At 40.3% G+C, this 25624-nt stretch overlaps 1 protein-coding gene across 4 annotated transcripts in view; it reads right to left on the minus strand.

Moving 5' to 3' along the window:
• Window positions 1-19891, minus strand: part of CPFTSY (signal recognition particle receptor protein, chloroplast (FTSY)) — a 230767-nt gene extending 210876 nt beyond the window's left edge. For 2 of the 4 annotated variants that reach the window (XM_089384407.1, XM_089384406.1), the window contains exons 1-3: window positions 19409-19887; window positions 341-445; window positions 47-120 (exon numbers count right to left, since the gene is read on the minus strand). In XM_089384407.1, the coding sequence (XP_089240533.1) occupies window positions 47-120; window positions 341-445; window positions 19409-19768 (539 nt within the window). In that variant the 5' untranslated portion in view covers window positions 19769-19887. Of the gene's footprint in view, window positions 1-46; window positions 121-340; window positions 446-19408 lie in introns of all 4 variants that reach the window. The other 2 variants (XM_089384408.1, XM_089384405.1) reach the window with 2 other exon arrangements.
• Window positions 19892-25624: the final 5733 nt, after the last annotated feature.

Genomic DNA, 25624 nt, shown 5'->3' on the forward strand with positions numbered 1-25624 from the left:
AGACCAGTATAAATATGAGCTTTCCAAGAATTAGGAAAAAGTATACTTGAAGCCAAGTTGAAGCTCTGTATTTTGTACTTTTTTGGTCAATAAACCAGCCACCTTTTTTTTTAATGCGACCTGCAAAGTTCAAACAGCCATTGTATAATAAGCCAGTTTCAAACTGGTGCCAAGTTGGTAAATAATGTAGTGGGGCATATAAAATACCCTTGCTCAGAATATGTATGATGTTTTCTAGAAAGAATTATTCATTTTCTCACTCTAAGTTGATCTCCAATGTAACCAGTAACGAAATAGCAAAGGATTATTTCTTACATTTTTCTGATATTATTATAGTTACCTTGATCTCTTGTCCTGATTTAAGATTGCCAGCCAATATTTCTTTGCGCAGACTCTCAACAATATTAATTGCAGTTTTAGGGCCAAAGTCTGAGACAAGTAAAGCCTGGAAAATTTTGGAAATTTAATTAGCTTTGACATCTATCATAAACTCAATATAACAAGAAATTCTCAGATCAAATTCTTATTTCAGGAACTAAAACTAGAATTTTGGCAAATGCATCAATATTGCATGTATGAGAATAATATATACTTAGCAGCATGTCATGTGCAAGCAACTAAATATTTTATCATGAGAATGAAGAGTAAAACCCCTTATCTTGAATCTACAAGAAACACAATTGATGTTACAACTTCTCGCAAGCAAAAATTTCAAGGGTTACCAGAAACACATCTCCGACTATTGTGAGACATGTTCCCCCTTTAATTTTAAGAGAAAAACATGTCATCCTTGGAAATGTCAATTAAATACCAAGATTCAACCCTCCTTGGCCTGAATCATTGCAAGGATACACTTACTGTTCTTTGCCTTTGATCGTATATCTTTCTATCATGCCTTGAGGCAATATAATGACAGGATGGAAGAGAAAGCCAATACGGGAGCAACAGCTGGGGGGGGACTCCTCATTGAAACATGGGATCCACCCTTGCAACAAAAAAATGGAGACCATAAGCACAACAAGAAGCACCCATTCAAGCGCTACAAGCAGGCATCATAACCACATAAGTAACTTTGAACTTGGAAACCTTGTGGGCAATCCTATCCCCCTCCACCAAGCACAAGACAGACAAGGAGAAGACGATGTCAAGAAGAGAATGACCACGGAGAAAATGAAATATCCATGGCATTCAATATCCAATACAAGGCATGATTCAAGCCACCATTCACTACCATTATGGTACAAAGCTAGAGAAGAGGTATCAATTGCTCATAAAGGAGATATCGGAAAAGGTACTAATTTTGTGACATGAGTCCTATTGCCGCAAAATCTAGCAGGCCTTGTAGAGAGTTACCCTACAAGGCAAACACTAGACCAAGTGACAACAATAAGGTAGTAGCCCATTGTCACCACAGCTACTACCCCCTGCTCTTTATAGATTTTCAGCAATGGGAGAAGTCCCAGTATAAGGTCACCTACAATAGATATTCTAGGTTTCAAGGTATAAGGTGACAAAGAGGCTTCTAAGGGAAAGGCACAACTAAGGTACAAGGCTCTAACAATGAAGAAGAAGCAATTTGCTTTCCTTATAGAGGCCAAATTGAGGCAATGTGAGAGCTCGGGTTTGATTGATAGGTTGATAGTTGGGATGACCTAAGGTCAAGGAGCGAAGAAAAGATTTCCTATAGTGAGTGTTAACAAGGTAAAGGCACATGAAAACTTCAACAAGCCCTCAAGTTGAAGCTTTAACTAAAATCCTAGGGCAAGCAACTTGGGCAAGAGAATCTATGGATGAGTTTGAGGAAACCACTACAACCCTTGATGTTGAGACCTTCCAAGACCAAAAATTGCTTTTCCTAGCCAATTCGCACTAACCCCTAGTTGGATCGCTCAACCTTAAGAGGGTCGAATTATAGAAGAGAGAGAAAATTTGATTTTATGGATAAGAATTGACTTGATCACCAACAATGGATGGCCAGTGCCTAGTCCTAGGGTTGATGGAGTCTATGGATTCTTAAGGTTGGCTAAAACTTGCAAAGGAGTAAGGATATTTTGATGCCCTAGCATGAAAACCCTAACCATTACCTTTGTGAGGAATCAAAATTCACTTGGGAGAGCTAATGTAAGATTACCAAGGTGATTATCATTCACATATCATACAATGAGTAATGCATAAAAGAATATGACCTAGTTTTCAATACAATTGATATTCAACAAAAGTAAGGTACAATATTTAACCTAGATCATCAATTTATTCCATACATTAGACATGAATCAGAAATTTGCAATATAGGCACTTACAAGATAATATGCATTTACAATCCAATCATTGATCCACGAAAACTTTGCCAAAGACAAGAACAAAGCTCCTAAACACAATATGCTCCATAGATTACATCTCTCCAATAGGTACAAGAGGTCGAAATTTTCACAGGGAGGGTGAATTCACAATTGATGATGATGAGTTAGAAATGATCCTCTCCTCTATTTATATGAGGAGGACAAGACATAATTTGGCCTATTGCCGCAAAATCTAGCAGTCTTTCGAGAGGGAAACCCTACAAGGCATAAACTAGACCAAGATACAACAATGGGGCAGTGGCCCACTGTCACCGCAACCAAAAATGTTAGTTTTTGGTAGCTCGAATAGGTGTTCTAGTCTCTATTGGTTTTTAAGAGGCTAAGGAATATAGGGGGGTAATTATCTCCAAGACCCAGAAAAAGTTTCGAAGGGAAATGTCTTAATTAGATTAATTAGCCAATTATTAATTATTTTCAAGTGGTTAATTAAATCAAATTAATTGAGACAAATCAATTTTGCTCTAGAGACTTCTAGAAAAGTCATGAGAAGGGGTCAAGATGATCTTAGCCATCAATTGGGATTAGATCATGGTTGTTAATTCGTCAACGAGAGGTTATAAAGAGCAAATCGATGGGGCTTTGGAGATCACTTAAAGACAGCAAATTGTAGTGATAGCAAGGGCACAGTGGAAGACACCAACAACGGGGTTTCAGCAGAGAGATTGAGGATAGAATTTTCGGAGAAATTCTCCATAGATATTCTAGCATTCCAAGAGAAAGAAAGATGCTAAATTATTCCACAAGAGAGAGGTCGATTCAGCCAGTGCACATTGCCAGTTTACCCAGTGCGAGTTACAGAGGCTACAGTTCGATTTTCAGTTGTTGGAGACAGCTACCAGAGGAGGTGCGAGAAGCTTCAAAGTGTTGTTGGAGGTTTTGTCAGAATGAAATTTCCGAAGGCTAAGAGAATTTCCAGAGCAGGCCATGTGCATTTTCCAGTTGCCAATGCGAGTTGCAAGAAGAGGTGTGAGTAGTCTGGGAGAGGTTGAATTGTTTTTGTAGAAGGAAACTTTGTATTTCCTATTCGATTCTATCATTGGGTGTGGAGAAAATATTTGTCGGAGCTTTGGCAGAGAGAGGCAAGCAATTATTGTAATTCTCAATTCGCTAAAGATTTAATAATAATAAAATCCTCATCTGCAGAACTAGTTTTCCCCACAATAGGGTTTTTCCAAAGACTATTGTCCAAAAATATCGATGTCTAAATTTTGTGTGTGGGGATTATTTTCTCAGTACTTGTTATTATAAATGAAAATTGCAGTAGTGATTTTATTCGTTACTTGCTATAATTAATTTATGAAGAAATAATCTACAATAGATAGGAGAATAATTTCCAGTTGCTCCAATTCAAGAAATTTCACATGCTATCGAAGCAGAGCTAAAGTGCAGGGGTTTGCAGGAGTAATTCAGCATAAGGCATAGGAAGAGAAAGTCGAGGATTAAATACCTAGATCGAACCTCTCCAGATTCAGTTGGTTATTTTGTCCAATTTCCGAAGAATTCAAAGAGATGGCCTCAACAAGTTTGGGAGATCAAGACAGGTTAGATGGAGCCTCTAATTTTGGCATCTAGAAAGCCGGAATTCTCTTGTTGCTAAAGGAGAATGGTCTCAGGGAGTATGTGATTAGCGTGATAACCGTTCCTATGGATCCACAACAACTTTCAACATAGGATGCCAAAGCTAGGAGGATTATCCTTGATGGACTCAAGGACCATATAGTTCCTCATATCGTAGAGTTAGACACAACGAAGAAAATGTGGGACGCGTTTATGAACCTGTACATAACTAGGATGTTGATAGAGAAGTTGCAAACAGAGACAAGACTAAACATGGAAATGGGTGCGCAGAAGCAAAGAATGGGCACACAAACCTCAAGAGGTCACATACAAGTATGTAGATAGGCATGCAAAGATGCTAGACTTGACAGAGCCTAGGTTACATAAGGAGGAGTGCTTGAGTCAAGTGTAATGTCCCCAACTACTTACAAGACATAAGACAGGGTTTCATTAGCTTCATAAGTTCCCATAGGCTAAGGCAAGGAAAATTTTAATAGGGGAACATGATTCGCCTAGGAAAAACAATATAACTACCTAAGGGGTGAAAAAGGCAAATTGGTGGCAAAGTGACTTTATAAAAATAAAAAGGTAAATTGGTGGCAAAAGCGGCCACTAAATTATAAAAAGAGAAAAAAGTGAGGAGTCTCCCCTCATTCTATCACTTGCATTTTGAGAAAAGAGCTCTTGGAGAGTTTTGAAGAGAAACTTAGGTCTTGAGAAACACTAACCGTCATTGCTAGCTTCAATGTTCAAACAATACACCCTAGTTGGTTCAGAGAGTGGAATCACTTAGATTTCACCATTGCACTCATTGAGAAGAAGATTTGCAAGAAATAATAGAGGTGAAGGTTTTATCGGTTGATTTTATCTTTTGATCTTGTGTTTATATGTCAACTTTCAAGTGGATGTCCAAGCAAAATCTGTGGTCGATTTTTCCATTGAAGAAAAGCCATATTATGTCTTAGATTCAGTGGGTCAAAGTTCCACCTGAAGAGGTCAAGTTCATTTATCTTCTGGGGGGTCAAGTTTTGTTCACATTGGGTCGAGTTTCTCAAAGTTCGGAGGGGTCTAGCTACCACTCTTTATTGCTAGCCGAAGTACTTCCCTGCTAGTGTGTATCTGGGCTATTAGAGGACCACGTTCAGACTCTAATCTTGTGGACACATTGCCAAAGGAGAGAGACGTAGTGTCACTGTGCTTTCTGGAGCTGGGTCAAGATTCTCTTCTGTTAGTGACAATCAGACAAGGAGGTATTCTCCTACCCTTACTGGCTACGTGCTACATTTCTCAGTATAGCAGTGTTATTAGTGGGTGATTCGAGCTAAAGTATCAAGTTAAAACGGTCGGATTTATATCAGTCACCAAAAGGACCGAGCTTGTGTCTCAGGAGGAATGTGTTCATTTCTATGGAGGTATGATAGCGCTGACAATATTCTCAATCAGCAATTGTTGTAGTGTATTCCTAAGGAACAATGGCATCTATTTATATATATTACCAAGTCATATTTGTTATTTGTGCACCATCCTACAACACTCTTATCACTGTGTATTTTGTTGGTGTTTATGATTATATCGCCTCTCTATTGTTGTAGCAAATTTATATCGGTTGTATGTATTAGTCCTATATCATAAGTGCAAGTTCTCTCTTATGATATTTACTCTCGTATCAGCATTGTATAAGTATTTCTGAGTTGTTATAAATTAGTCATGTTCTCATGATATGTAATAACCATTGTGCACATTGTCTGAGATAAGTAAATGAAAAATTACACCTATTATACCTTGCATACAAATTGTTCATAGAAATTCCACAGTGAGCCAGATTGTGTAAAATCAGAAATTTAGTGGATTTTTCACGAGACTCTGTGAAGGGAATATTAGAGTGGTATCAAAGCATGTTCTTGGACAGTTGTGGAGTCTAAGGGCGAATTATCAGTGATTTCATGACTTCATAAGACAATCGTTTCAATGGGGTAACCTATAGTAGGAGTTTTCAAGTCAGAGAGCCTACTCCCATTTAGGAAGAAGAAGAATTTCCAGGGAAGAGAACAAAGGAAGAAGAAACCCCTAGAAAGGGAAAGGGCATAGAAGAGACACCTGAAAAGGAGGAGCCAGACATGGGGGACAAGAAAACATAAGCATTCAACAGCTTGCTTAGTGCACTAAATGATTTAGCTAAGGGCCTGTTACCGCTCAATCTAGCAGGGATCCTAGGAGGGGTTCTAATGGGACTACTACTAGACCAAGTGACAACAATGGGACAAGGACCCACTGTCACCTCAGTCAATGTCCCTTGCTCTTTATGGACTTTCATCGATGGGAGGAGTCCCGGTATTAAGGAAATCACTAGAATGATGAGGTCAATAACAATGTACAATGTGATTTCCAAAGCCCATTCAAAGGAGAGGCTCAAATAATGGCTTGCTTGCTTTAAAAGCAAGAGAAGGGATCTCCAAGAAAGGCTTATTGATAGGAGGCCTAGACCTAGGTGAAAGGGTATTCAACACAAGGAATGTACCTAAATCAGGGATTCCTAAAAAAGGGAAAGGACATCTCTTAGGGTTTGTGAGATAACAAGCATGCAAAGGTTTGGGACCACAAGAGAGACAACAATGAGACAAGGACCCACTGTCACCTCAGTAAATGTCCCCTGCTCTTTACAGACTTTCACCAATGGGAAGAGTCTTGGTTTTAAGGAAATCACTATGATGATGAGGTCAATAACAATGTACAATGTGATTTCCAAAGTCCATTCAAAAGAGAGGCTCAAATAATGACTTGCTTCCTTTAAAAGCGAGATAAGGGCTCTCCAAGAAAGTCTTATTGATAAGAGGCCTAGACCTAGGTGAAAGGGTATTCAACACAAGGAATGTGCCTAAATCAAGGATTCCTAGAAAAGGGAAAGGACCTCTCTTAGGGTTTGTGAGATAACAAGCATGCAAAGGTTTGGGACCACAAGAGAGACCTAGAGGATCCAAGCAAGGCCTAGGGTTCAGGATGATCATCAACAAATATGACTAGGCCAAACAAGGATGAGAAGAAGAGTCACTTGAAGATGAACTTCCTTTGAGTTTTTGAGCGAGAAATGACCCTTTGGGAGCCACTAACCAAAGCAACCTAGGACGAAAATGGTGTTGGAGCTAGGGCTTATGGTTTCTCCAAATTCAACCGTGGCAATAGTTTGAAATTTTGTGGAGACCTACAGGACACCCGAGCACAGTTATGGACCAACTTGCACTTGATTTGAACCAGCCTAATGCATTTCGCACTAGGCCTAGGAGGCTATTAGGGTTAGGGAAGAAAAATAAGAAAAAGGTGAAAGAAAAGTAGTTTTAGGGTTGACCATCAAGGATTTAGGACCAGTGCCTGGCTATTGGGAAGATTGGAGTCAAAATGATCAAGATTTGGGAACTTCGCTCTTCAAGGAGGCCTAAAGAAGCAGCTTCACTAATAATGGATGCAGCTACATGGCAACTTTAGACTTTTGTACCTTGATATGCAAGATTTGATGGAGTTTCAAGGTAAAAGGTGCACAACCTACCCCTAGGAAAATTTGTTCTTCTTGCCAAGATGAATAACATATGCAACGAGCCAAGATTACAAGTGTTTCATAAATTCACATTAATTTTTAGGGCACAAGTAAAATCATGACATAGCATTCCATATAGTAGACATGAAACATTATGAAATTCGCATGAAAAGAGCATTTAGATTACAAAAAGAGTATATCCATCCATAAACTTGCCAAATAGAAGCTCCAAAAGAGATAGTGAAAATATTCCACACATCAAAATGCATTTAATCATCCAAATCATTCCACAAATTGCAGGTCCAAAATCTTTAGAAAGATATATCCCAAATCCAAGTGATGATGAGAGATACAATGAGGCTCTCTTATATTTATATGAGCCTTTGAGGTATTCGAATGGCCTAATTTAGCCTAATGATGCCCCTAAAATAAAATAATGTGCAAAATAACATTACTTTGGTGACAAGCCCACCAAATAGCTCCAAAATATGAATAATTAGCCTCTCAAGAGGGCCGAAATGATAGAATAGTAGCTAGTAGGGTCGTTGGAAGGCCAAATGAAGTCCCTCATGTGCCATAATGAATAAGAGGGCTCCAATAACAATGATGAAGGGGGTGGCCCCTTAATCTCCAAGCAAATGACCTGTGGTGCTCCCAAGTGGTTGTGGGGGCACAAAGAATGTCCTCATGGGTCTCCAACTGAATCAAGCAAGCTTGTGCTCCATCAATAAAGGTTGGAATGATGATACAAGCCCTCCCTTGTCTCCCTAGGTGAGACAAAACCCCATTTGGGCCCTGGATCAACTGCCAAGTGTGTGGTGCAAGTGTGTAGCCAGCTGGGCAATGTGGTCCAAGTGCATCATCATCATCGAATAACTGGGGCACAAGCAAGCAATAGGTGGTGCTGAAGGATCCCATGGTGTGGCTATCTGTTCTCTGCTATAGTGGAGGCCCATGGCTCTCAACGCTCACCCTACAAGTGCCATCAAGACCCTCTAGAGGGTTTGGATCCCATATAGGGAGACCAAACCCCAAGATGAAAACCCACCTACAATCCTGTATAACATCCAATGTGTCTTCTCACCTTCCGGTACAACAATCCATTAGTGTAATTGAGCAAATGAACTTACAAATGATTGAACCAAGTGGTCACTTCATAGTGGCATGCTCTTCCATAATGGGCTTTAGAATGCACAGGTGTCTCCAGGCTCAAGAGGGAGGTTAATCAAGGACCATATTAGGTGGTTTCAACCTCTAAGTGAGTGATAGGTTCATGGTACATTTGTTAGATGGAAGGTGTCATATGAAATAATGATGGAACAGAGTGGGGCAACAAGAAAGGCTCCAAGACCATATTAGGTGGTTTCAACCTCTAAGGGAGTGATACATTCATGGTACATTTGTTAGATGGCAGGCGTCATATGAAATAATAATGGAACGGAGTGGGGCAACATGGAAGGCTCCAAGCCACGTGCCATGGTACAAGGGTAGCTATAATGAGGGAGGCCCACACTTGGGTGTATAGATGTAGGAGAGAGCAGTCATGGTACATGAGTTACCCCGGCCTTTGTTTTCCACCTTTCTTCACATGCCTTTTGCCTCTTATTGATTTTTCTTTTTTTAACTACTCAGGGCTCCAAGAAATGAGAGCATGACGTGAATGATATAGCAATGGATAACCCCTTAGGGTAGGGCAATTCATCGCCCACCAAGGGTTGGGACAATCATGGGTTCCTTAATAATGTGAGGGGCTCATATAGGGCTGTTACCCACCACTTTGTGGGTGATATCCACAGGGGAATTTTTTCTCCATGATGAGCCTCAGTCGGCAGTGAGCAGCCCCTTGATGCCTCCTACTAGCTTGTTGTGCCATTTCTCTGCCACCTGAGCCAGCCATGTGGTCCCTCACCCACCTGTATTGATCGTATGTTTGAAGGTGGGCCTCCTGAATCTAAAGGTATGTCTTGTCATTTGATAATTGAGTATTGGGTTTACTTATCATGGATACTTCTGGGTATGGATTGATGGGGGGATTTGGCGGAAAGAGCGGGCTTAGTTTGTGCTCTTGTCCCCTTGATCTATTTTGGTTGTTACCCTTGAATCTTAGTCCCGTGGGATGTCCTTTATTGACCATTTGGTTCTAGGGTGGTACTACTTGGGAAACCTCGACTTTGGGTGCATGGTCCCGCTCCTTTACTCGCGCATATTAATCCCTTTCCACTCACTATACCCCCATTCATCTTTCTTCCACCTGGGTCCACATTTCCATTTTCGGCCCACATAGGGCCAGCCTCCCTATCCCCTTGCCCCCACCTTGGGTCAGGCCTAGAATGATGCCTCGGAGGTTGAAGCAATTAAACGAAAAGGTCAGTGATCTTAGAGCATCTGATTTATTGAGGAGGTGAGGTCAGTGATGTCCCTGACTTTGATGCAGAATGGAGTGCATACTTTTGAGCACATTTATGGGTGTGTTCGGGAGAGTGACTTGATGGAGATGATCGAGATGAGACACTTTGGAGTTAATGGAGTTGCAGCAATGATGATGCCTTGGTGGCAACACTTGGGCATAAGTTGAGCCGAGACTTAACCTCTTTTGATATACATGGAGGCTGATTGGTTTATGACAATGGGCAGCACATGGATGATGACACAGGTGTATACTTGTCCTTTGTTTCATGGACCTGGATGTGGTACATTGAGAGTTGGTTTGATGAAAGGATCTCTTCATTTTGAGGAGATGGACCTCACATATATGGATGATGATGTTTGGATAGATGCAACTGATTGACATGCAGCACATCGACACCAACATCATGGATAGCATGTTACGGATGAGATGGAGATTACTTCATGGACCTGAGCATGGCTTACTTACATTTTGATGGAGATGGGATGGATTCTTGATCGAGTTGATGTTGTGACAGGATGCTGAGAGAAATGACCAATGATGGCATGAGGAGGTGCATTCTCATGGTTTGAATGCAACAATTGGATTAGCTAACCAACTAGTTCGAATCATGGGGTCCAGAAGTGTATCGAGATATGTCTGAGTTGGGTTGGAGTATCATGGCAGTAGTTCACATGATGGGGTCGACACGATAAATGTTGCAGTCATAGCATGTAGCTTGAGTTGGAGGGACCGGCCTTCCATAGTGGGGCAACATGTGGAGATTACGACGAATGTCGTGATGATAATGGATTGAGGAGACCTTCCTATTCATGGAGACATGAACCTTGGTGGTTTATGCGATGGCAGAGCAGAGATGAGCAGCATGGACATTTTGTAGATGTTGGAGTTAGCAACACTTTGCGATGTTGTATGATGGTGCTATCGAGGACGACAACCGTTTAAAGTGGGGGAGTATGTCACACCCACGAGCTGACCATGTGCGACAAGTGAAGGAGGGGTGGCAAACTTCGGTTAAAGGCGACAAGCTGAGTTGCGACGACGAGCAGGGGTGTTCGGTTAAACGCGCCCTGGCGGGCGTGCAATGACGAGTTGCGACGAGCTACTTGGAGGGTAGAATAACCGTAAAAGAGGAAAATAGGCTAAGTATGGAAACGTGTGACGAGTTTATAAGAAGTGTCAAAAAATCGACGAGTTGGTGGGCCGATGTGCATATCGACGCATCTCTTGGTATTTTATTAAGCGATTTGTATGGTCGGCCTGGGTAGGCCGACCCACCTTGACTCTTGGAGGTCGCATATATATAGAGGGTGACTTGATGGAGGAAAGGCATAAAGCAGTTGATCCAAAAACGAGTTCAAACATAAGGTGGACGAGCTAAGGAGAAGAGAGAACAAGTAGGGCGAGGTGTTGGCGGACCGAGGGCCGCAGTACCAAGCCAAGGCAAAGACGAAGTGCAGGTTTCAGGTGTTTTAGGCAGACGAACCGCAGGTGGGGTGACCCTGCCAACAGACAAGTTATGGTGGGGCGACCCTGCCCGAACAGGCGAACTGCAGTGCGGAGGACCAGCGGTGGGATGCGTCTGGCCGGCGAGATGCAGGTAGGCGACACAAGTTGGGTGACACAGGTGACGGTGCCTCTGCCCGAATGAGTTGCAGACAGCTTAGGCGCTCCTTCACGATAGGCTACGGACAGTGACACGGATTGGCACGATGGCCTGAATGATCGCAGAGGTTGACACAGGGGTGGGCGCCCTTGCCCAACGAGGGCACTGCTGAACGAAAGGGTAGCCCGAGTGGGTGACCCTGAACGGGTTGCACGACTAAACGAGCGAGGGCGGCTCTGCCCGAGGGCGAGCTGCACGACACAGGCATGGGCTACACTGAATGACAGAAAGTGGGCACTATTGAACGAGCAGGCCGAATTATTGTATTTTGGCAGAATTGCTAAGGTAAACTTAGGGTTTCCTGGCAAAGGCTGCATATGTAAAATACTTGTAAAAAGATTGTTGCTATTATTATTTGCGCAGACTCTAATCAGGGAGTTGCCCCTCCCATTGAAAGAAGTATTTCCACTGTGCATATTTATATGATGATGATGAATGTTAATTCCGCTACGTAAAATGATGAATGCTTAGTAGAATTGCAGAAAAATAACTAAGTGTTGAATGTTAGGCATAGCCCATACTCATTAGTATTGGTGAAAAGAAATTGGGTAGCGGTGCTGCACCTGCCTATGTGCGATTGAAAGATCACCGCCAAGATTCCAGTTTGGAATTTTCACATGGTATCAGAGCGCAGTTGATCAGCTAGAGAGCTTAGAGGCAAAAGAAAAGGAATTTCGTTGCTCAGTAAGGGCAGCAGGCTAAAATTCCCAAGGGCAGCGCAGTCATTCTGCCAAGAGGTCGAGTTACTTGTGGAGGTTCGATTTTTCTGAGTAAGGGGCAAAAAAATCGATCTTTCCAAATCGAGTGATTCCAAAGGCAGAGGAAGCGGCTCAGTAGTTTTGTTCAGAAGATCTCTAGATGGACGCAAAGGCTTTTGCAGCAATTCACTAGAGCAAAACCAGCGTCGGGGTGGAAGAGAGAAGAGCACACACAAAGGGAAAATTTTCCTCAGGGAACTTTTACTCTCAAAAAGTTCGATTTTTCTTACAGATCGGCAATAGTTGTGAGCAGATCTTATCACTCTAGAAGGGAGTGTGAGTAGCAGAGCAACAGCCGAGCAGAAGGAAAAAGGAAGTTTTCGACAATTCGTTGAAATGGCCACTGCTGGGCTTCATGAGCAGGACAGATTGGATGGAGGAAGGCAAGAATGTCCTTCCTTCTAGATGAATATGGCCTGAAAGCCTATATTGATGCAGTGGTGGTGATTCTTCAAGATGCAGATCAGTAGAGAGAGTACAAGAAGGAGATGGCACGGACAAAACAGTTGATCCTAGATGGAAATGGATCATGTTGTTTCACATATAGCTGGCAAAGATAATGCCAAGTTGATGTGGGATGCTCTCTCCACATTGTACCAGGGTACTTCTGAGTAGCAGAAGATGTACCTAGAGAAGAAGCTAAGACTCATCCAGATGCAAAAAGGGGAAAGCATAGATCCCTTCCTTACCAGGATTCAGGAGGTCCGAGACTAGTTGTCAATTGTTGGGTTAGTGCCTCAACCCATGGAGCTAGTGCGATTGGCACTCAAAAGTATCTCAGACAAGTGGCAGGTCTTTGTCCAAAGCACATTGGACAAAGATAGGCTACCAAACTAGGATAGAATGTGGGTTGATTTGCAGCAAGAGGAGTTGAGATGAGCTCTATTAAAGAGCTCCATCAATGGCAATAACAGTGGATCGAAGACGGTGAAGGAGGAGGAGAATGTGGCCCTCGCATCAAAGGGTCCCAGTCAGGGACAGGGGGAGCAGAGGAAGAAGAAGGACCTGTCAAAGGTCAAATGCTTCAGGTGTGGTGAGCTTGGTCACTACAATACCCAATGTCCTCTCAGGAAGAAGGACAAGGAAGAGAAGCAGGACCAGTAGGCAGCTTTTGCAGAGATTGACAAGCTTTCCTCTAAGCTAGAGGAAGACTTCATTATGTTCATCAATATACCTCCAGGAGTGAGGTGGGGTGACTTGGTGTTGTAGCCCCAGAGTGCTACAGTTGGGCAAGATCCTTGAGGAGTCCACCTCATGGATCATTACCTGGCTACGGGGGCCCACAGTGTTCAGTAGCAGGGTGGATCAGTGGCAATTGATGCAATCAAAGACCGAGTGACAATTGCAGAGACTAGTAGCAGTCAGATGCTGGGGAGCACAGTGTGGAGTTGGAAGCGGTGCAGAGTCAACATCAGTGCAGATCTTTTAGTGACAGTGCGATGCTAGTCGCAGTTAGAGACTCAGGAGACAAATGCATCATACTGAATACAATTCATTCAGCATTTTGGATACTTTTCAGTTGCAGATGCTACAGTTGCAGCAACAACAAATGAGAGGGAGTTGCAGTGCAGATGTAGTGTTGGCAGCAGTATGGCAATGTCAGAAGCATCACAGATGTAGTGTATATCAGAGTTGCGCAGTGGTTGGTGGGCAATATGGCTAGACATTAGCAACGTGACAAGAGATGATGCAGAGACAGGGTGTTGTGGCAGGGAGTGCAGCACTAGAACACATTCCTCACTAAGAGGGAATGTTAGTTTTTGTAGCATTGGATGTGTTCTAGCCACGAAACTTGGTGGAGGGGCTAGAATACATGAGATCTCCAAAACCTGGAAATCGTTTTTGGAAATTCCGCCTAGAAATGACTTAATTAGATAATTAACCAATTTTTAAATATTTCTTAAGACTAAACTTAGGGAATATGGTTAATTAATCAGTATTAATTAAGTCAAGGTGAGAATCATCTAGAAACTCACACAGATCGATCCAGAGATGATTGTAACCATCGATTATGTTTTAATCTTGGTCGTTGGTGTTTCAATAGAGGATTATAAGAGGAGGTCGATGTGGTGATGGAGAATACACTTGAGCAGTTCGATTTCTTGGCAGATCGATTTCTAGAGTAGCAGCAGTCAGTTGCCAGAGAGAGCTAGAGATCGAAGTAGTGAGAGAGGGATAGAGACAGTGAGGTTGGAGGAAGTATTCCAGACCCAGTGAATGCATTTGCAAAGAGGTAGATAAGCCACATAGAAGATGACGCAGGGGCAACGTAGCAGCTTCTAGAGGCAAGTTCGATTTGCTGAGAGGAAGAGATGTCTTCATTTCCATTGGCCAGGAAGGAGTCCCAGAGTGTCAGAGAAGCATCTTTCCAGCCAGCAGAAGGCAGAACGACTTCATCAAAGAACAGTGAAAGGCTTGATGTCCAGCACGCTGCGCAAAGCAGCGTAGAGGCTGACCCAGAAGGTCAGAGGGCCGAGTTTCTGAAGATAAGTTATGCCGAGAGTTTGCCTATGGGGTGAGGAAAATCGCTCACTAGATTTGTGCCAGTATTTTTCTCTCTAGGATTGCTAGATTTCGGCATCCAGTTGTACTCAGAATTTCTCACTACTGCTTAATAATAAAACCCTCAACTACTGCACCGGTTTTGCCAAGTTGGATTTTTCCAAGGACTTTTGCCCAAAACTAATTGTGTTAATTTTATGTGTGTGTGCTAGCATTTCTCAGCTTCCAATGTTTTATTTTTCCGCATAATTTTATTTGTGAAGGTTGCAGTGTATTTATTTCAATATTTGTCGTAGCAGATAAATTGTTAATTAATTAACAATTAGGAGAAATAATATGAGTTGCTGCAATAGGATTCTAATTTGGAATTTTCACAAAATCAATCATTTTAAGGCTAGGGCGAAAATCTAGGGCTTGCAACAAAATTTTATGGCGAAGGGTTTTTGGTGATTTGAGAGCCTAAACATCAAGCTTAGGGTCTAGGCTACCTATTCTCCAAGTTTGGTGGGCATCCACTCAAATTTCATCCATAAAATCTCTTGTCCCAGGTGTTGCTCGAAGAGGGAAACCCTAGTTCTTTTCCCCTCAACTTGAGGATTTCCTTGAAGGTTGTATGAGCTTAGTATTTGTTGAAGTATATCATAAGAAGCCTTTTCTCCCAGACCTTGACCTTGTGAATACCTATCACCATCGAAAATCTCAAAACCCTAGGTCTTGAGCCTCCCTTTCTAGGGCTTTTCTTTAAGAGTGTTTTGTTTCTGTGAGGCCTTGAACCATTATTGAGTCTCTCTCTTGAATGAGTTCTACCTTGATCACTTTGTGCCTGAAACCTAAATTATTTATTTTAAGTGATCTCCTTTCTACCGGAACTCCTCCCATCGGCGAAAATCCATAAAAAATAGGGGGTTTGGCTAAGGTGACATTGGGCTTCTGCCCCATTGTTAGCACGTAGGCTAGCTCTTGTCTTGTAGGGTTTCCCTCTCCAAGGCATGCTAGATTTTATAGTAACATAGCTATCTCAGGAACTATGTATCTAGCCAACAGAAGGCATGGGTGAAGTGGTTGCATCTGGAGGAGCATTGTTACAACACCACTTTCCACATGTCTATTGTTATGACTCCCTTCAAAGCGTTGTACGGATACGATGCCCTAACATTTTCATATCATGTATTTGGGGATAGTTGTGCGGCGTACCCCTTTGGCTAAAGATTGATTCAGGAGAGCCAGGATATCCTACGAGTCCTCAAGGTCAACTTGCAGCTGACTCAGAATAAGCAAAAAGTATATGCAAACAAGCACGGGTTAGAGCGCAAACTTGAAGTGGGAGACATGGTATACCTTCGTATTCAGCCTCACAAGCAGTCATCACTCAAGACAAAGAAGGCAGAAACACTGAAACCCAGGTTCTACAGGCCATAAAGAATCGTGAGACGAGTTGGGGAAGTGGCCTATGAGCTTGATCTCCCAAAAGGATGTAAAATTCACAATGTCTTCCATGTTTTGTGCCTCAAAAGGCCTTCGGGAAGCATGTAGTCACTTCCACTAAGCTCCCACCACTAGATGAGGAGAGAGAACTAATTTTGGTTCCGAAGGAGAATTTGGAGACCAAGGAACAAAAGTTGAGGAATAGAACCATGAAGGAGTACTTGGCGAAGTGGAAGGATTTACTTGTTGAGGATGCCACATGGGAGGGTGAGCAGGTGCTCAAACATCCAGAGATGAAGTTGTTTGAGGACAAGCAATCTTGGGCGGGGAGGATCGCAATGTCCCCATTCGCTTAAGACGAGGAAAATTTTAATAGGGGAACATTATTCGTTTAAGGAAAAACATTATAACTACCTAAAGGGTGAAAAGGGGGACATATCCTAGACTAATGAAAAGTCACTTTCATTTTATAAAGTAAAGATCCCTAAAATGACTTTATAAAAGTTAAAAAGTAAAATGACGGCAAGAGTGACCACTTAATTATAAAAAAATAAAAAAGATGAGTCTTTCCTCATTTTATCACTTGCATTTTGAGAAAATGAGCTCTTGGAGAGTTTTTGGAGAGAAATTTAGGACTTGAGAAACCCTAGCTACCTCTGCTAGCTTCAATGTTGAAACCATACACCCTAGTTAGTTTAAAGAGTGGAATCACTAAAATTTTCACCATTGCGCTATCATGGAGACGAAGATTTGCAGGAGATAATGGAGGTGAAGGTTTGATGAGTTGATTTTATCTTCTGATCTTGTGTTTTCTATGTCATCTTTCAGGTGGATGTCCAAGCCAAATCTGGGGTCGATTTTTCCATTGAAGAAAAGCCAATCTCTGTCTTAGATTCAGTGGGTCGAAGTTCCATTTGAAGAGGTCAAGTTCATTTATCTTCTGGGGGGGTCAACTTCTGTTCACATTGGGCCGAGTTTCTCAAAGTTCAGAAAGGTCAAGCTACCACTCCTTATTGCTGACCCAAATACCTCCCTGCTGGTGCGTATCTGGGTTATTAGAGGACCACATTCAGACTCTAATCTTGCAGATACATTGCTGAAGGAGAGAGACATAGTGTCACTCTGCTTTTTGGAGCTGGGTCAAGATTCTCTTTTGCTAGTGACAGTCAGACAAGGACGTTTTCTCCTTCTCTTACTGGCTGTGTGCAACATTTCTGAGTATAGCAATCTTATTAGTGGTTGATTCGAGCTGAAGTATAAAGTTCAAAAGGCCAGATTTATATCAGTCACAAAAGGGACTGAGTTTATGTCTCAAGAGGGACGTGTTCATTCCTGTGGAGGTCTGTTTGAGCTGCTAGTATTCTCAGTCAACAATTGCTGTAGCGTATTCCTGAGGAACAGTGGCATGTATTTATATATATTACCAACTCAGATTTGTTCTCTGTGCACCATCCTACAGCACTCTTATCACTGTGTATTTTGCTGGTGTTTATGATTATATTGCCTCTCTATTGCTGTAGCGAATTTATATCAGTGGTATGTATTATTCCCATATCCTAAGTGCAAGTTATCTCTTATGACATTTACTTTCGTATCAGCATTGTATAAGTATTTCTAAGTTGTTATAAACTAGTCATGGCTATGGGGAAATGTTCTCATGATATGTAATGACCACTGTGCCCATTTTGTCTGAGATAACTAAATGAAAAATTACACCTACAACATCTTGCATACAAACTGTTCGTAGAAATTCCACAGAGCCAGATTGTGTAAACTCGAAAATTTAGTGGATTTTTCAAGAGACGACGGGAAGGGAATCTTACAACAAGAGAGACCACAAACCCGTAATCCAGGAAGACCACATAAACGTGGCTCTTACATAATCAAGCAGGCCAAGGAGGCACCAGCTTTGATACCACTGTTATACTGCACATAAATTTGAGATAAGAATGAAAAACGTTTTCTTTAATAAGGTACACATAAGTACATGATGTATGACCCTTGATTCCTCTTCCAAGAGGTCTTTGGGACTTTCGATGACCATTCTTATTCCCTTGAGACTCTTTATATTCTATTTCAAGTGAATAATACAATTTACCATAGTCTCTAAGGATTGAGTTTCCAACAATCAGGATTAAGGTCAATTAAATTGTAAATATTCTTTGTAAATAAATGTAAAAGGAATAGGAGGGGGTGTTGGTGGATAGAAAGAGTCATTCAAAGGTCTTGGAAGATGAAACCAAGGGTTCTCTTCAATGTATTCATGTATGGCTCACATGAGTGAAAAAACAGCCAAGTGTGGAGCTATTCCTTAGTCTGACAAGGACCAATCAAACTATACTATAACTAATTCCTTAGCAATTATCGGTGTGGACCTATAACAGCCTAGTTATAGGCATGCCTGCTATTTTCTCATACAATTTTTTCCTTATATTGGCTGAGGTCTAACCAAGAAAGATCGTAATACTTTTTTATATATACTAATTCCTTAGTGATCACTAGAGTGGACCTATAACAGGCTGGTCATAGACATACCTACTATTTACTTAGACAAATTGTTTATAATATGGGCCAAAGGTCATAACAAAGAATCATAGATATTTATAATATGGGCCAGAGGTCATAACAAAGAATCATAAATTTATGTGTGAAGTATTATATAATTTTTAGGTATATGTCGGAGTTTTGGTGTTTGGAATTTATTTGCAAATAAAAAACCTGGGTTAGCATTGTCATAATAGCCGTTGTCATTAATTTGCTTCTGCAGCCTACTCCTTATATTCAGCCTACTCCTTATATTGGCTAGAGAGCCGTAACAATGTAGTTCTAATAGTCTCTAGCATAAACGAGAAACCAGTGAGTAGACACACTTAAGTGCAGGGTATCAATCATTTGAGGCAATGATAATGGCTGTACTTTCACAGTTCACCTGCCCCTTATATCAACTCCTCACCAAACAGCATATGCTCAGCGAGAACTATGTTTAAGGAACTTATTCTCATAACCTAATTGGTTCAATCATCCAAACCATAATCTTCTAAATAAATTGCAGCCAGCAATACATGGCATTACTGGTTAATTCATGTCATTGCTCTTCCTCATCGCATTTTTTGCAAATTTCTGCTACATCAATCCAGCTAAATAGATTATCTCGTTCGTATTGGAGGGAAAGGCATTGTAAAGAGGATGAGGAAAGAACAAAACCTCTTCAAGTTCGTCCAGGACCTGATCTGTATCGGCCAAATTCCAATAAGTGAGAAGCTCGTCGACTACAGCCAAATTGTCTCTCGTTTTGGAAAATCCAGAGAAAAGCTTATCCACATCACTCTTTGCCTTCTCTTTAATAACTCTCCCCAGCCTGCCAAAGAAGCCCCCGGCCTTGTTTGCTGCACACACCACCCTTCCCCCTCTTCCGATATACCTCTCACATTGCATGTAGGATTCATATAACCCATTATTTATGGGCACCGAAACAAACGACGACTTGGTGAATTTCAATGTTTTTTGGCGGTGAATATCAATGTCGGGGAGAATGCAGGAGAAGGAATAGCGAATAGCAGCCATCACCAGCCTCAGCCGTTTGTCCCAAGCGCTCAATTGACGGACTGCCCATATCCATTTACATTATATCCATGCTGACACTAACCCAATATTGATTAAAGCCTTTACCGTAACCCATCCGTCGCTTTAAACTTTTCATAAATCATTTTTAATATATATCGATGAAGTTTTAACTTGCAGAACCCATCTGCCTCTCTAATTGTTTCCTGTTATCACTTGTAGAAACGGTGTAAAGAATTGTGACTCTATCATGGTACAGCCAAAAGAAGCCGAGTAGAATTTTAGGAATCCGATCGTGAAATTCGATTTTGATTCGAATTTTCGAAAAAAAAAACCGCCTTGGAGATTTAGGAATTGAATCGTGAAATTAGATTTTGATTCGAAATCGAAAAAACAAAAGATCAAAATAAATTTATAGATGGTTTTTTTGGGGAAGGATTGTGGATGTGTTTAATTGTGTTTTAGGATTGGATAACCGTGTTTAGATTTGTTAAAATTTTAGGTCTAAAATAATTAATAGATGAAATGGTTTTTTCTGATATCTAGTTATATAATTTTGAGTAAGATTTGTGATGTGATATTTTATTATTTAAAATGAATTTTTGATGCATATATAAAAACTTTGGAAGTATTGGAATTTTGCAAATTAAACAATTTAAATTTATGATTCTTAAAAATACCTACTATATTTTGGACAAAAGTGACTCTAAAAAAATGCTACAAAAAGGGTTAAAAATGACCACAAAAAATGCTCTAAAAATAGTCATTTGGTATATTAGGCTACTTGTAAAATTTTATATTATATATATATATATATATATATATATATTGATTAAAAAAATTGTGATTAAACAGCGTTGTCTTTAGTGCGACTTTTTGGACTTTCGGGTGCCGGAATCTAGTGGAAAAAATGGAGGTGAAATCTTGATTTATGTTATTTAAACTGGTTTTTTCACTGTATATATGGATTCAGCACCTTGAAAAACCCCTAAGGCACTTCGATTGTGCGGGTTACCCATCAAGCTTGTGATTTCAATAAATTCCTGTCGGATTTTAGAGAAATTAGACCGGAAAAGCCCACTGGAAAAGCTTCCAAAAAGTCTCACTAAAGACAACTCATTAAAGAAATAACAGACATCAATATTAGTGAGTTTTTTAAATTGAAATTGGTGGATTTGTATTATAAAAAGATTGCCCAAAAAAAATGTGTAAAAAGTACATATAGTAGTTAACTACATAATAAAAACCAAAGCTTACATAAAATTACATCTAAAACTTGAAAGCTCTCAACATATGCTAAGTGAAGTTTATGATGATAAGTGTAAACTTGCAAAATAAGGCCAAGATCTTAAATAATTAGAAATACGTGGTCAGAAAATGAAATGGATTCTGTAAATAATTTCATCCTAAACACTTTGTTGCTACTTCTATCCCATTGTTCTCGATAGGTGACTTATGTAGATTGCTCATTGTAGCTTATTAAGGTGAAACTGGAACCAAATTTAAAATACCAAAGCCACAAATGTGCCAACAACCAACGAAATTGGCAAAAGAAAAGCCATGTACACTTGTTGCCTTGAAATAGAATAACAATAGCGAGGTGAACCCCACAATCTACAATGATTTTTGGAGGTGTTGTGAGGAGGGTGGCATTTGGGGAAATAGCACTACCCTTTATCTGTATGGCAGATTATGTAATGTCACTTCCTAAATTATTTTGGTACATGTTTAATTTTCCACAATTTTGGATAATTTTGGTGACCATGGAACCCACTCAATTTTGACTTAAGGACTTAGGGGAGAAAAGGAGGCTGAATAATTTTGTTAGTGGAGTGTGGGGGCCACCCACATAGGAAAAGCACACTTGGCTAAGTGTGGAGTTCGAATAGCCTTGGAGGGAAGTTGAAAGGCAAGGAGGACGAGCCCACATGGGAAGGAAGGCCAACGAAATTATAAATCATCTTCAGAAAGGGTCTTTTGTCAATTGAACTCACTTTTCTCACTCGAGCTACCTAGTCGGATCACTTGTTGTTTAGCACCGAGTTTTCCAAGCGAAGAACTCACCCTTTCTTCAGGGGGCTTCGAGTGCCACCCTAGGGAGGTCAAATCGTACCACTTTGGAGAAGAGATGGAGGGATTTCAGAGCTTATCTTTTAGGCTTTTCTCAGCTAGTGCATCTTCCAGGAGGACGTAGGAAGGGAGCACGCACAGGTTGTTTCAAGGCTCTTCCGAGCAGCATTTGTCAGGAGAATTTTGGCATTGGAGCTTCAATGGGATATCAACATTTTGTATATCCTCCTCTTTTGATGTTTCCTGTTCCTTTTCTTCCTCCTCTTCACAATCTATGTAGAATAATTTATTCTCTGCACAATTATGACCTTTAGTATATTTGTTATCACAACTGTAACAAAGCCCTTTTTCTCTTTTTTCCTCCAATTTGTGTGGTGTCGACCTTGTAGGTTATGGAAGGCTAGGAGTGATAACACTTCCATCTTTATAGTTGTGAGTGGTAGACTTCCTTGTTTCCATAATTTTGCTTTCAACTTTTCTTGCCACCCTGAAATCCTTCTCCAATGAATCAGTTTCCCAAAGACAAACCTTATGTTGGGTATTATCCTTCAAAGTCCCTATGAAGACATCAATCCTATGCTCCTCTGGAATAGCAGTTACCTTGATATTTAATTTTTGGAAGTCCTCAATGTGCTTTGCCATTGAACCCTTTTGTTTGAGACTTATCAATTGGCTAAAGAATGTATTGCTCTTGCTATCCTCATAATGTGCTATTATTGCCTCCATAAAAATTGACCAAGTGACAAGTGGTTTATGAGAACAAAGCCATTGATACCATACAGAATGATTGGGTTATAAATATAAAGTTGCAATGCGTACCTTTTGTGTGTGTTGCACATCATGGAGATAAAAATATTGCTCCCTGTATAGTATCCATATTACTGGATCCTTGCCATCAAAATTCCTCATATCGATTTTTGGAATGTGGTGGCTCTTAAAACCAACATTGGAGTCTCTAAAATCATAATTTGTATTCCTTTTGTCCTCATCATGATTTTCCTGGATTACCTTGTCACCGCTGGGAAGCCTTTCTTCTAGCAACTTTGCCAAACATTTCTTCAACCCTTTTATCTTGACATTCATCATTGTGTCCATGTATGCTTTTAAACCATTATTCAAAACTCCCATTTCCCTTTTTATACCATCTATCTTAACATTAATCATGGCTTCTACTTCATTTTTTGTCACTTTTTGCGTGAGCGAAATTTGTTGCACTTGGTTTCGTACATTTGATATATCATGTTGCATTTCTTCCTCTTCTTCATGCGTCATAGAAGAGCTTTATGGTTGCTTACTAGGTGTGTCCATTTTTTTGTTTCGAGACATTTTGGAATCAAACAATGATATCTATGCTTCACTATGCCCCTTGAATCACTTCAAACTAATTTTTCAAACAAACGTTATGCAAATTAAAAAAATATATATATACACACCTTTTTTTCTTGTTTTTTGGAGCTAGATATTGGAACTGTTGTATCTCTGTAATTTTGGCTCTCCAAGATCTGAAATTTGTTCATGTGGTATTCCTCTAAGTCATTTTTACAATGCCACAAGTCAGACCAAATTTGGATTCTTCAAGTTAAAGTTATTTCCAATCTCCCACGATGACTTGATTATGGATTGGTTCAGTAAAGAGAACTTGTATGGAGTGCCATGCGTCATTGTTTTGACCTTTGGCCTTGAAAACAATACACAAGAAACTAGATTTTGTCACTTTCACTAACCTTTTACAAAATTCAAATCTGATGCTCGAAGATAAAATTCAAATCTAATGCTTAGAGAGAAAGTTGTGATGATTTTCCCTAGGTCACATGTTTGAGATTGAATTCTGGAACCTGCAAAAACCCTAACTTCTTCAGACCATATCTCTAAAATTATAGTGAACCAAGATTTGAAATTTTTACAAGAAGTTCATCAGGATTTCAGGTCCACGTGGTAAAAATTTCAACTTCTTAGCTTCGTAGAAAAAACGATATATCGAAAATACCAATATGACCTGTTTGCAGCAGTGAAACCCTAGAATCCAAAGCTCTGAAACCAAATGTTATGTAACGAAATCACAAAAGAGATAGATAAACGACTTCAAAATTGGTCTCTTCAAGGGGGAAACCTCATTTACATCACATAAATGAACAATTCTTGAATGATACAAATGACAATACCTCCTTTCTATATATAGGAGCCTAAGGGGTCACAATATAATCAAAGCCTACATATCAATAATAATGTAAGGGCACAACAATAACAATAGTGGGATTCTATGGGGCACGATAATAACAATATGGGGACTACATGGGCACAACAATAACAATAAGGGGGCTACACTAACAGTAACAATAAGGGGCTACACTAGTATTATAGGGACCTAACAATATGAGGCATAGCATGAACACCTCCAAATAGATCATAATACCAACAATGTATGGCTGAAGTAAATAGGAACAAGTAATGCTCCCCTTGAATACATGCCATCTCTAAGTTGTAGAGATGCCAATTGTTGGGTTGAAATGACCGCTTCCACTGCAAACAATGTTTCCTTTGACAAATAGAAGCACCATATGGACTGAGACACCACATGACCATGACTCAAGTGGCATATACATGATAAATGCATGGTTGTAGCAGGGATACAAGACCTCATACATGACCCTCTTATGACGATATCATGACCTCGTGACTCATGGTTATATGACCAAAAAATAGACAATACAAATACATGGCTCCATGAGCATTATATAAATATTTTCAATGAAATACATAGTTGCCATGATCATCTGCTATGGACCAATGACTCAAATACATAATACATCAAGACTATTACATCATCAGTATCCCATACATGTGGCTACAAAATGACTCCATAAGACTCCTCCAAAACAATCCTAACACCATGATGACTCAACATACTAATGATTGGACACAATACCAATGTGAAATGATGAAACAATGGTAAATACATGGTTGTAGTAATCATCATACAACAACTCACACATGGCTGATCCATGTCACAAGTCTTCTCAATACATCCTGGAGTCATGATCACAATCTATGCATGGTTGCACACCAAAAACATATATATGGCTGAAAATGTGCTCCTTTTTCTACTCATGAAATACATATAAGATTGTTATAGTCACATGAGGGAAAATGAATGAAAGATAAGGAAATAAATCATAAATCTCAATACCCTGAATAACTCCCTCTCAACTCAATATACCTCCAATGAATAGGTTGACCCTGTGGACCTAAATGTGCATGAGGCTCAAAAGAAATCATCATATGTTGTTGCAAAATCCATCATATTCTCTGCCTAAGGTTATGCACCTCTCATGATCTGCATTCCTATATAAGTATGCATGAATAATCATGTATTGCAAGAGGGAATTCTCTTCATTAGTTGAAGATGTGTTGCTCCTTCTTTCTCCACACGGTTTTTGGATGCTTCTTTTCCTCTTTGATCAACTGCTTCTTCAATTCCTTCTCTTGCTTCCTTTCTTGCTTCACTTGCTTTGTACTAGATCCTCTTGGTTTTTGCTACTTTTGGTGGTTTTTCCTTGTGTAACGGAGCAGTAAAAAATCTCTTTCCATATGGTGGAATCAATGGCAAATACAGCTTTCACATGGCCAAGAGGATCAACTCTTCTTTTGTTCATGCCATATCTAAACCTTGCATGAAATCTATCTCTCCTCCAATGGTTAGACTTGCAATCTATTGCCTTATGGCCAAACAGGTGACATGAGTTACAATAAGCATAAAAAGCATAGTTATGCATGTTAACCATTCTCCTT

Source organism: Pinus tabuliformis, chromosome Q (assembly GCF_031772625.1).
Source record: "Pinus tabuliformis cultivar Carrire ecotype Pingquan chromosome Q, CPIR1, whole genome shotgun sequence".
Taxonomy (NCBI): domain Eukaryota; kingdom Viridiplantae; phylum Streptophyta; class Pinopsida; order Pinales; family Pinaceae; genus Pinus; species Pinus tabuliformis.